An 11,766-nucleotide genomic window follows, 5' to 3' on the forward strand; every position below is an offset into this window, starting at 1 on the left:
TCTGCCCAGCGAAGAGCTGAGAGGGATGTTGTGGCAGGGACTCAGCTACAGGGGACCCCTCCCTCCCATTGCTGGTTCTTTCCAACCCACCCTGCCTGGGCTTGTTCCTGTCTCTGGATAGGAGGCAATTATGCAGCTTGGAATGGGGAGGCAGGGTGATGTGTGGGAAGGGACAATGTGTGATAGCAGGGAGGATATATAGAGGAGGAGTTGTTCTGAAGCTATTATACTGGACCAATGCCCAGGGAGGTTTGGAGGGAGCTTGAACTAGAAGGGCAAAGCCCCTGGGTCCCCAGATATCCATAGTCATGCCACATTGGCAGGTTGGGCAGGCTCTGCCCTGGGCCTTGCTGCTGCTTCTCTTAGGTTCCCAGTTCCTGGTGACTCAAGGGTCAAGATCCGAAGAGGAAGCAGAGAGTGATAACCAAAAAGCCATGCAGAGCTACTTCCTTGCCACTGTGGAGTATGCCTTACACATATTCAACTTGCAGAGCAATGACACGAAGGCCTACAGGTTGGTGCGCATTCTGAATTCCAGGAGGGAGCTGGTAGGTACCACACCCTGGCCTAAAAATCTGCACTTGCTATGAAGTCAGGGTCAGGAGTGGGGGGTCCTATCTAGGGATCTTGTTCTGAAGTCCATAAAATAGAGCAAAAATACAAACTATACAGTTAGTTTCAGTTTTATGAAAAAATTTGAAATTTTAAATACCCAGGTCAATGTCTACTGCAGGTAGGATGTTCTAATTTTCATCCTTTGATGAAGTTACTTATTGATGATCAAAATACAGACTATGAGGCGCTAAAGATCCTGAATAAGGAAAAGAACAAGACAGAAAGGAGGAGGAGGAGATAGATTGAGAAAATGTCCAAGGAGAGGGTTTGAGGAAATAATCTAGCAAAACAAATGCAAACAGAAACAGAACAGATACCAAAAGAAAGGGAGGTAGAAGGGCCTGAGAATCAGGGCAGTAAGGATTCTCCCTTATCCAGAGTAGCCTCTGTGACCTCCGGGCCTCTTCTCTGGGCTCCTCCCTGTGGTCTCCACCTACGGGGATGGATGCTATTATATACTCTTCCCAGACCATGGTTCTCAACCCTAGGGCAGTGTCCTTGTAATGGAGTATCTACAGAATGCAGCTAGGAAGGTTGTTTTCATGTGGGCTGCAGCAGGAGCATGTATGGTCATGTGTGTATGTGTGTCAGGTGTAGGTGTGGGTGTGAGTGTTTTAGTGAGTGTGTGAGAGTGTGAATATGGGTAAGTATGAGTTTTTGAGTGAGTGTGTGTGTCCCTTTGTGTGACTGTGTGTGTAGGTGTGGGTGTGAGTAGCATGAGTGTGTCACTGAGTGTGTGTAGTATGTGTGCAAGCATGTGTGTGTGTACACATGTTAGGGCCCAGGACATTCCTCTCTCCCTCTGGACCTCTGCCCCAAGAACCTGAGGGAAGGACAGTGGGAGCTCCACCCTGCACGGAGCTCCAGCCTCCTGCTGTGCCAGGTCCCGTCTGGTTCTGCTGCCCGAGCTCTCTCAGATTAGACCTCTGGGATCCCTAGATCTGCACTCACATTGAGTTAGGGTATTGGGAGTAATTAAGTGTGGAGTGGGGTGGGTAAGGAATGGAAAGAATTGAGCAGAGAAGAGTAAAGAAGGAATACAGAAAATTCCACCTTCACTTTGTAATAGGGCAAGAGGTATCTGGAAACCATAGTTGGGGGGAATGAGGGTTGTGTGCAAAAGTGGGCACTCTCGGGCTCACATGAGTGTTCACAGCACTGCAAGCCAACTTCCTGTTGTCAAGCAAGTGAAAGTTGTGACGATGGAGTGGTAGATGAGTCTCCTACCCTGGAGCTGACATTATTCAGCAGAATCTTGCAAAGCCAACACCCTCCCAGGCACCTGACCCCTGGAGTGCTGTTGTAGCTTCAGAAGCATGCTAGAAGTCAGGCTAGGTCTCCCTGGAGCATTTGGGAACATGGGGCTGCAGGGTGCAATGTATAAATGGTGTGTGACCAGGCCTGCGTCTACCCCAGGTCTCACAGCAAACACAGGCCTCTTTGCTTGAATTCCCCAAGCTTAGCTTTAACCCCAGCAAGCTGATCCAGGCCCAGAGGCAGCTCCCTACATGGAGGAGTGTTTGGGGCTCTCCCCACACTGCATGGGTCTACACTGGCAGCTGTGCAAGGGGACCAGGAGGCAGATTCTCACATTAATGTCAATGTCTATTACAGTTCACGGAGAAGAACACAATGGCATTCTCCATGGAGTTGCAGCTTAGAAGAACAAGATGTGGGAAATTTGACGAAGACATTGACAACTGTCCCTTTCAAGCAAGTTCAGGGCAGAACAATGTAAGACATGCAGCAGATCCCTGGGGTCACACAGCTGAGGATGCAGCTTAGGACAGATGTGGAGGTGAAGCAGATGATAGTGCCATTCCTAGGGACACAGACGAGTGAGGGAGCTGCAGGCACTGCTCTCCCCACCACTGGTGCTGCAATAGGAGCCCAGCTGGACAGGCCATCCTCAGGGTCCACTTGTAGCCCCCTGGCCAATCTGGGAACCACCTCTGCCCACTCACCCCATTCCAGTTGCCTGGCCCTTGGGCCCCAGTGATGACAGATTGCTCTTGGCCACACGGGTCCATGTCTCCTGGGAAAGCCACAGGATGTCCCTTCTCTTGTCTTTATTGACGTGCCTTCCCCACAGAATTCAGGGGGAAAATATTGAGATGGGCAACATGGCCTTTGCCAGATTGGCTTTCTCAGGTCCCCCTGAGAAAAGAGCCTGTGGGGTGGGGATTGAGGAGGGGACCACCGCCCTCCTTCCCATGCCCTGACCAGATTCCATGGACTATCAGCTGCTGCACCAGGGAGAATGGTCAAGGTGAACCCCAGCTCTGGGACTAACCCAACTAGGGTGAAGGGCTCCTCTGAAATAGCACCCCCTGGGAGAGAGCACCCCAATGCTATGTTAGGACCATAGGTCACACTGGTTCAGCTTGAGTGTTTTCCTGGAGACCACAGGGCTAAGGATGAGAAAATGGTACAGGAGCCCCTGAGGTCAGGACAAGGTCCTGAGTTCAGAACAACCAGGGCTCAGGTGGGGCTGTGGCTGAGGACCACAGCCTGCATCCCCAGCTGCTCACCCCAGTATGGGTGGTTGGGATGTGTGCTGTGTTTAAAGCAGGAGCCACTGTTTCTAACCATTCTCCACCCACCTTCCATCCCTGTGCTTACCCTCAGATCATCACCTGCTTCTTCATCATCAGCACTGAGCCCTGGAACACAATGTTCGAACTCTGGAACAAGACCTGCTTGGAGGGACACCTGCATGGCTCAGTTGGTTAAGCATCTGCCTTTGGTCAGGTCATGATCCCAGGGTCCTGGGATCGAGTCCTGCATCGGTATCCCTGCTCAGTGGGGAGTCTGCTTCTCCCTCTCTCTCTGTCTGCTGCTCCCCCCCTGCTTGTGCTCTCTCCCTGTGTCAAAAAATACTAGAAAAATATTAAAAAAAAAAAAACCCTGCTTGGATGGTGCCCACTGATGAAATGTCAGCACATCTGGCTCTGGTTGTTCTCCTGGACACAAGTGATGTCCTGTAGGTCTCCCTTCAGTGGCTGAGCAGCTCCAAGTTGTGTTCTCTTTATTTGCAAATATTTCATGTCTCATATCTGGACATTGTGAAAATTCCTCCTGCTCATTTTCTTCATGTAGAAAAATCATTAAACATTAGCATTTCAAGAAGCTTGTGCAGCATGGTTCCAGACAGAGGGGCTGGGCACGTGAAGGGCTCATCCTAACAGGGCAGTCGAGCGGGCCTAGGGTGATGGTTCTCCTCCCTCTCAGACCTCCAGAGTCTCTCCCGGTGGCCCAACCTGGAAGTACAGGAGTCTCTGAGCTGCTGCCTTGGGGCTCATGAGGAATGACCTGCTCCCTAGAGGTTCAATGACCATGACCCGGCAGAAAACCCAAAGTGAAGGATGGACGCAGACAGGCACTCAGGCTCTCAGGACACATGAGGCCCCCATCTTGAGGGGCTTGCTTACACCCATTCCCTGGTCCACACAGCTGTGAGGATGTGGGAGCGTCTGTAGCCTCCACCCACAGAGTGGTCCAGCTGCCAGCAGGAGCAGCAAGTCCTGGAGCCTCAGAAATGTTCCATTAGTGTCTCCCCACCTTTGGACAAGGAGGCTGCATTTTCATGAAATCCCAGGAGACCCACAGGCAATTGAATTTTGAGTGGCACTGCTCTACCAAATGCTATGAGACTCTGCCTGCATCTCCCGGGTGCAGATTTAGCAGACAATTTCTGCAAAAAGAGTTCAACTGTGTTGGCCTTTGTGGGCCATCAGTCTTGTTCTCATCTCCTCAGTGTTGCTTTGAAAGCTCCATAGAAAATATGAATACATATTACAGTGTTGTCTTCCGGTGAGACTGTATTTACACACACAGGCAGGGTATGTGTTTGATCCTCAGGCTGTGGCTGCCACCACCCCCACCCCTGCCAAAGTAAAGGCCCCTCCAGTGCCCGTGAAGCTGATGCACCCAGTGTCCCACAGTGTCATCACCTATAATTTAATCTTGGGCTGAAAATACATTTATAATTAACACTTTATTTTAATGATTATCAATTATTATTTTAAAAATCCACATTCTATATCGAGTAGAGGGGTTTACAGACACTGTGGAAGTAGACTGGTTCACTCACCTTTCAACTCTGTTGCTTCCTTTATAATGTTTAGCCTTCTTGGTATCAGCTCTGAGACAGGTGATAGAACCTTCTAACTTCATGTGCAGATGCCTGTTTGCCTGTAACAGGATCAGCTGCTGTGGTGAATGGTCCAACTCTGTGGTGTTACTGGGATTCAGGTTCATGAGTACTGGAGCTTCTTGATGGAGCGCTCCTCTTAGCATCACCTCACTGCAAACTGTACTGCTCTCGAGGCTACTGGTCTCGATCCAACCATGTACCGTGTCACCACTGCTATGAGAACGTTCTTGCAGTTGCCCTCTGACTAGTGATGTGTGGGAAGGAGCTGGCCCACAATACAGGACTTTGCAGGGAGCTAGAGATGTCTACACTTGGGGTGGGTGATGAGTTTATCTCCTTGTCTCACATGGGAGAGAAATGTGACTTGGACCCTCCATGCTTGTGTGGCTCTGTGAGGATAATGGATTCAAGATGAGCGTTGAGGACCACACCCAATGTGGCACCAGTGGGCCACATTGCAAGTAGTGAGGAGTGAGCATCAGGGGTGCCCCCAGTGGGCAGGCTGGATGGGGGATGGACCGACTCCTTCAGTACCAGGAGCTGGGCCTGCAGCTGGGGTTGCAGTTCACCCATGGACAAGGCCTGTATGTATGCCCACCATCTCCATCAGTGTGTCCTCCCCAGGGTCACTGATAATCACAGTGGTGAGAACAACTCCTAGAATCTGCACTTTAGTGTCACCTCATTGACAGCACTAAGGCCCGCCTTAACTCTTGTCCCCAAGCCTGTGACCGAGGGTCAGATGCTATGGACCAATGCACAAGGTGCACATGGACCTGAGCAGAGACAAGGAAAGAAGCAAGTAGTCAGAGTGACTCCAAACTAGGGAGAATGTGCCAGAAAACACAACACTTCTACTCCATAACCCTGAATATTATCCCAAATGGCACCCTTAGGGGAAAGCATGGAGGATGCTATCCCAGGGTGGCATGTGGGCAATTGGAGTGTAGATGGCTAAGAGCAGGGCCAAGGCTGCAGGACTGGCATGTGGCAGAGTTGGGCAGGCTCTCTCAATTCCAGTCCAGGGCCCCCAGCCAGCTCCCTGGGGCTCCCTGGAGACCAAGGGGAATGCATCACAGTTGGCCAGTGCTATATGGTCCCCAGGGTTCTCAGTGGCTTCACACCAGGAAATGGCCTTTGTCACTCACCGCCTAGGGCAGAGAGGGTCAGCCAGAGAGTGGGAGCCTGGGCCCCTCTAAACTTGACCCTGTCCTCACCTTCCATGGGTGAATCCCACCTGTGTTCTCTCCCCGTGGTCTGATGCCTAGGGAGAGAGGGTGTGCTCAAGCACGAGGAGTATTGTGATCCTGAACAGGGCTTCTGCCACGGCCATACTCATCTTTCAACCAGAGCCTTGAAGGCTGCAGACATCTGGCTCTACCTGCCAGCCCTGCTCACTGAGGCAGGATGGCTCCAGGCAGCCCAATCCCAGTGCTTTCTCAAGCTCACTCCACAGCCCTGGCCTGGGTCCCCTTCCCTGGATATTCGGATTTCTTCCCTCTCCTGGCCCCAGGAAGGCAGCTTAGGCTTATTCAACAAACCTACTCTGAAAGGAGGAGAAGTGGGCGGGATCTCCGGAGCCAGGTAGAGGTGGACAGGGTAAGAGAGGAAAGGTTTCCCCACAGTATATGATCCTCAATCCTACATCTGTCACAAAGTTGGAGCACCTGGAGCATGGACTCACTGTCAGGCCCTGGGGCCAGAGTCTCTGGGATGGGGGGGCGGGAGAACCATTAACAAAGCCCCACAAGTGTGGTCTGAGGCAGGATTTAGCAAGTCTCTGCCAGGAGCCATGACTTGATGCCTGCTTTGTGGGCTCTGAACACACAAGAGACTGTCTCCTGGAGCTACCTGATGGGACTTAAGTAGAATTAGTGCAGTGGCTATGGAAAATACATTGGGATCACAGTGGGAAAAGAGCTCCCTTTATGCTTCCTTCTGCAGATTGAGGATTGACTCAGGACAGTCCAGTGTGGGGGTAAACAGGAGGTTGGTTGGTGGGAGTGTCTTCAAGAAAAATGTACTAAAGTCTGCTACCAGATGGGAAAGCTATGGGAGAACAAAGTTGTGTCCATTCTGAGTGATGTTCAGCCGGCAGCAAGGAAGCCCACTGTCAGGCTTTCCCCATGGCTCTGCCTGGGAGATCATACATTCCTGGGAAGCCCATCCAGGTCTCTACAGAGGATGAACCCTGAAGATATCTAATACCACATGTGTACTGTGAGTCCCCAGGGAGACCCTGAGATGTGGACTGGAAGGTACAGGTAGTTCATTTGGGAGATGATCACAAGGGGCACACTGAGGGGAAGGGAAGCAGATAAGGGAGACAGTCAACATGGCTGTTGTTATGGGTCACGGTCCTGCTGGACTATGTGAGAACCCTGTGGATCTTGTCTCTGACCTGCATCTGTGGTGCTGGAACTCTAAGCCTTTTCCTGCTGCAGCTCTATGTGGGGATGGAGTGTTGTCCTTGGGCCTACCTCTCCCCACTGAGGTGTGCCTACTCTGCAGATGGGGTACCAGTTGTACAGAGGAAGCCCTGAGTAGAACTTAGGGGAGAATAGGATCTTTCAGTGAAGTGGAGAGTGTCAGGTACTGAGTGGTCCACCTGCATGAGCACTGGAAGGACAGCTAGTTGGAGGAGGGGAGCCACAGCTCCAAGACCAAATGCAGACCCTGCTTATTTGTGTAAATAGTCTTACTGGAACACAACACTCATATTTGTGTTTACATTGTTTATAGAACTTTCAAAGCAAAGTCGGGGATCTGAGAACAATGCCATATGGTCCACAAAGGCCAAAACAGTTACACTCTACATACAGAAAATGTTTGCCAATCCTCTTTTAGGGGATTCAGGCTGAGTCTCATAGCATGTGGGAGAGCAGTGCCTTTCAAATGGTAAGTTTCCATGGGTCTCCTGGGAATTCAAGAAAATGCAGCTTCCTTGTGCAAAGGTGGGGAGACACTAATGGATCATTTCTGAGGCTCCAGGACTTGCTGCTGCTGCTGGCGGCTGGACCACTCTGTGGGTGGAGGCTACAGATGCTCCCACATCCTCACAGCTGTGTGGACCAGGGAATGGGTGTGAGCAAGCCCCCAAAGACCCACAGAGGGGGGCCTCATATGTCCTGAGGGCCTGAGGTACTGTCTGGGTCCACCTTGCAATTTGGGTTCTCTGCCAAGTCATGGGCATTGCACCTTTGGGGACAAAAGTGATCCCTCATGAGCCCCAAGACAGCAGCTCAGAAGTACCTTGTGCTTCCAGACTGTGACACCTGGACTGGCTCCAGAGGTCCAAGAGGGAAGAGAACCCACCCCCATGTGCCCACCCTACTGCTCTGCTGGGATCAGTCCTTCACCTGCACAGCCCCTCTGGAACCATGCCACACAAAGCTTCTTGAAATGCAGATATTTAATGATATATTCTACACGAAAAAATTGGACAGTGAGGAATTTCCATAATGCCTGGAAGTGAGACCCGGACACTTGCAAGAGAACAACCTGGTGTTGTCACCTACATAGAAATGCTGGTGTCCAGAAGAAGAACAGCTAGAGGCCAGGTGGGGATGGCCTCAGTCAAAGGAAGCCCTCCAAGCAGGTCTTGTTCAGGAGTTCAAACTTTGTCCTCCAGGGCTCAGTGCTGATGGTGAAGAAGCAGGTGTTGGTCTGAGGGAACAAGCACAAGAATGGAGGGTGGGTAGAGAATACTGGAAATCAGTGGCTCCAGCTTTAAATACAGCACACATCCCAACCACCCACCCCAAGGTGAGCAGCTAGGGATGCAGGCTGTGGTCCTGATGTACCCCCATCCAAGGTCTTCATATTCTGGACCTAGGACCTTGTCCTGACCTCAGGGGCACCTGTGTCATACTCCCTACCTTGGCTTGTGGTCTCCAGGGGAACACTCAGGCTGACTCAGTGTGACCCATGCCCCTAATGCAGCACTGGGGTGCTCTTTACCGGTGAGTGCTAACTCAGAGGAGCCTCTGGTCAAGGTGGGCTTGCCCTAGAGCTGGGGTTCACACTGACATTTTCCCTTGTACCAGGAGATGGTAGTTCACTGGGACCCAGGTCAGGACATAGGAGAAAAGGCAGTAAGCCCTTCCTTAACCCCCACCCCTTCAGACTGTTGACAGAACCAAGGGGAACTCCAAAATAGTCACTGAGGCAAAGGTACTGTAGGCCACCTTAACATGCCCCTATTCCTGGAGGTCAGGAAGGGAAGTGGATAAAGCTCAGAGAAGAGAATCCTGTCTCAGCCCCAGGAGACCTGGACACTCATTGCCAGGACCAATCTGATACCAGTGTGGCCCAGGGCACAGGCAGCTGGAATGGGGTGAGCGGGCAGACTTGGTTCCCAGATTGGTCAGGAGACTACAAGGGGGAACTTGGGGCTGGCTGGCCCACTTGGGTTCCTACTGCAGCACCAGCAGTGGACATGGCAGTGTCTGCAGCTCCCTCACTCGTCTGTGTCCCCAAGAATGGCACTGTCATTTGCTTCACCTCCACATCTGTCCCAAGCTGCATCCTCAGCTGTGTGACCCAAGGGATCTGCTGTGTGTCTTACATTGTTCAGCTCTGGACTTTCTTGAAAGGGACAGTTGTCAATGTCTTCATCAAATTTCTCACATTTAGTTCTGCGAAGCTTTATCTCCATGGAGAATGTCAGGATGTCTTCTATCTGTGGTACATGGAGACGTTACAGTCTCAACCCACCTCTTGGTTAGCTTGAGCAACTACTAGTGTAGATCCATGCAATGTGGGGAGAGCCCCAAACACTCCTCCACACAGGGAGCTGTCTCTGGGCCTTGGTCAGCTTGCTGGGGGTAAAGCCAACTTGGGGAATTCAGAACAAAGAACCCTTTGTTGTTGAGGGTTGTTGAGGTTGTTGAGGCCAGGGATAGATGTCGGCTGAGTCACACACCATTCATATATCACACCTTGCAGCATTATGTCCCCAGATACGCCAGGGAGACCCAACCTGACTTCCATCATGCTTCTGAAGCTACAACGCACTCTCAGGAGACAGGTGCCAAGTGCCTGGGAAGGTGTTGGCTCTGCAAGAGTTTTGCTGAGTAATGTCAGCCCCAGAGTAGGAGACTCATTTATGACTCCACTGGCACACCTTTCACCTGCCCGAGAACAGGAAAATGTCCTGCATGTTCCTGGAACACTGAGCACATGAGCGCGCACATGCACACACACACACACACACACACATACATACACCAACTATGGCTTCTGGATACCTCTTGTCCTATTACAAAGTGCAGCTGGAATTTTCTATACTCTTCTCCACTCTGTCTACTTCATTCCATCCTATATCCCCCACTCCACCCTCCATTACTCCCCACACCCTAACTCAGTGTGAGTGCAGATCTAGGAGCCCAGAGCAGAACTCAGAGAGAGCTTAGGCAGCAGAACCAGCCGGGATGTGACCCAGCAGTGGTCACAGAGGCTGGAGCTCTCTGCAGGGTGGAGCTCCCACTGCCCTTCCCTCAGGGTCTCAGGGCAGAGGTCCAGAGGGAGAGAAAGGAATGGCCCAGGCCCTAACACGTGCACACATGCACACACACTCACAGACATACACTCAGACACACATATACACACTTTCACACACTCACTCCTACACACTCACACTTGCACACATACTAACACAAACTCACTCACCCACTAACACACACTCACTCACATCCACATGTACATACAGACACACACAAAGAGACACACACTCACTCAACTCACACTTTCACATACACACACATACTCATTGACACAGTCATACCTACACCCTCTCACCCCCCCAAACACACATGGCCATATATGCTCCTGATGCAGCCCATGTGAAAACAGCATTCTTGGCTGCATTCTGTAGACACTCCATTATAAGGACAATGCTCTAGGATATTGAGAACCATGGTCTGGGAAGAGTATAGAATAGCATCCATCCCTGTAGGTGGAGACCACAGGGAGGAGCCCAGAGAAGAGGCCCGGAGGTCACAGAGGCTACTCTGGATGAGGGAGAATCCTTACTGCCCTGACCCTCAAGCCCTGCTCCCTCCCTCTCTCTCAGTGTCTGCTCTCTGTTTTCTAATCATCTCCTTGTATTTGTTCCTTAGAATATTTCCTCAATGGATCTCATCTGTGGATCTTTTCCTTGGTCAGGATCTTTATCACCTCATAGGTTATATTTTGAGGTCATTCATCATTAATGTTATAAAATGATGAAGATTGAAAATACACCTTATATGAGAGTAGATGTTGTCTGAGGTATTTAAATTTCCAAATTTTTTATTTTATAAAACTGAATCTAACTGGACAGGTTGTATTTTCCCTGTTTTATGGACTTCAGATGGTGAACAAGATCCCTCAATAAGACCCCTCCTCCCAAAACCCTGACTTTATAGCAAGTGCAGGTCATCAGGCAGGAAGATGTGGTCACCTACCTGTTCCTTCCAGGAATTCAGGATGCGCACCAGCCTGTAGGCCATTGAGTCCTTGCTCTGTAGGTTGAATATGTGTAAGGCATACTCCACAGTGGCAGGGAAATGACGTTCCATGTCCCTTTGTTCATTATTGTCCCCCTTCTCTTGGGAACTCCAGCTGTGAGTCACCAGGAGTTGGGAACTTAGTAGTAGCAGGAGAAAGGCCCAGGGCAGAGCCCATCTGAACTGCCAGTGCAGCATGGCTGAAGGAATCTGGGCAACCATGGCCTTTGCCTTCCCAGCTCAGGCTCCTACCTGAGCCTCTCTGGGCATTGGTCCAGTATAATAGCTTCAGAACAACTCCTCCTCTGTATATCCTCCCTGCTATCACACATTGTCCCTTCCCACACATCACCCTGCCTCCCCATTCCAAGCTGCATAATTGCCTCCTATCCAGAGACAGGAACAAGCCCAGGCAGGGTGGGTTGGAAAGAACCAGCAATGGGAGGGAGGGGTCCCCTGTAGCTGAGTCCCTGCCACAACATCCCTCTCAGCTCTTCGCTGGGCAGA

The 11,766-nt window shown here is 51.0% G+C and overlaps 2 protein-coding genes across 2 annotated transcripts; one reads left to right on the plus strand and one right to left on the minus strand.

Annotated features, from left to right (window-relative positions):
• The first annotated feature begins 215 nt into the window (after nucleotides 1-215).
• On the plus strand, nucleotides 216-4,097 carry LOC102738506 (cystatin-9-like). Its single transcript, XM_006742938.3, has 3 exons — nucleotides 216-548; nucleotides 2,230-2,349; nucleotides 3,244-4,097. The coding sequence occupies exons 1-3, from the start codon at nucleotides 309-311 to the stop codon at nucleotides 3,346-3,348; spliced, it is 465 nt and encodes a 154-aa protein (XP_006743001.3). The 5' UTR covers nucleotides 216-308; the 3' UTR covers nucleotides 3,349-4,097.
• Nucleotides 4,098-8,171: 4,074 nt separating this feature from the next.
• On the minus strand, nucleotides 8,172-11,623 carry CST9L (cystatin 9 like). The gene is made up of 3 exons (XM_006742934.3): nucleotides 11,218-11,623; nucleotides 9,339-9,452; nucleotides 8,172-8,437 (listed from the first exon to the last, which is right to left on the minus strand). The coding sequence occupies exons 1-3, from the start codon at nucleotides 11,479-11,481 to the stop codon at nucleotides 8,348-8,350; spliced, it is 468 nt and encodes a 155-aa protein (XP_006742997.2). The 5' UTR covers nucleotides 11,482-11,623; the 3' UTR covers nucleotides 8,172-8,347.
• Between the last annotated feature and the right edge of the window lie 143 nt (nucleotides 11,624-11,766).

Source organism: Leptonychotes weddellii, unplaced genomic scaffold (genome assembly GCF_054177405.1).
Source record: "Leptonychotes weddellii isolate Sample4059 unplaced genomic scaffold, ASM5417740v2 HiC_scaffold_4397, whole genome shotgun sequence".
Classification (NCBI taxonomy): Eukaryota; Metazoa; Chordata; class Mammalia; order Carnivora; family Phocidae; genus Leptonychotes; species Leptonychotes weddellii.

Coding starts and splice junctions, on each gene's coding strand:
- LOC102738506 (XM_006742938.3), top strand. CDS start 309: ATGCCACATTGGCAGGTTGGGCAGGCTCTGCCCTGGGCCTTGCTGCTG. Junction 549..2,229: donor TGAATTCCAGGAGGGAGCTG/GTAGGTACCACA, acceptor TGTCTATTACAG/TTCACGGAGAAGAACACAAT. Junction 2,350..3,243: donor CAAGTTCAGGGCAGAACAAT/GTAAGACATGCA, acceptor GCTTACCCTCAG/ATCATCACCTGCTTCTTCAT.
- CST9L (XM_006742934.3), bottom strand. CDS start 11,481: ATGGTTGCCCAGATTCCTTCAGCCATGCTGCACTGGCAGTTCAGATGG. Junction 9,453..11,217: donor TGAATTCCTGGAAGGAACAG/GTAGGTGACCAC, acceptor CATGTACCACAG/ATAGAAGACATCCTGACATT. Junction 8,438..9,338: donor AAAGTCCAGAGCTGAACAAT/GTAAGACACACA, acceptor TTGTTCCCTCAG/ACCAACACCTGCTTCTTCAC.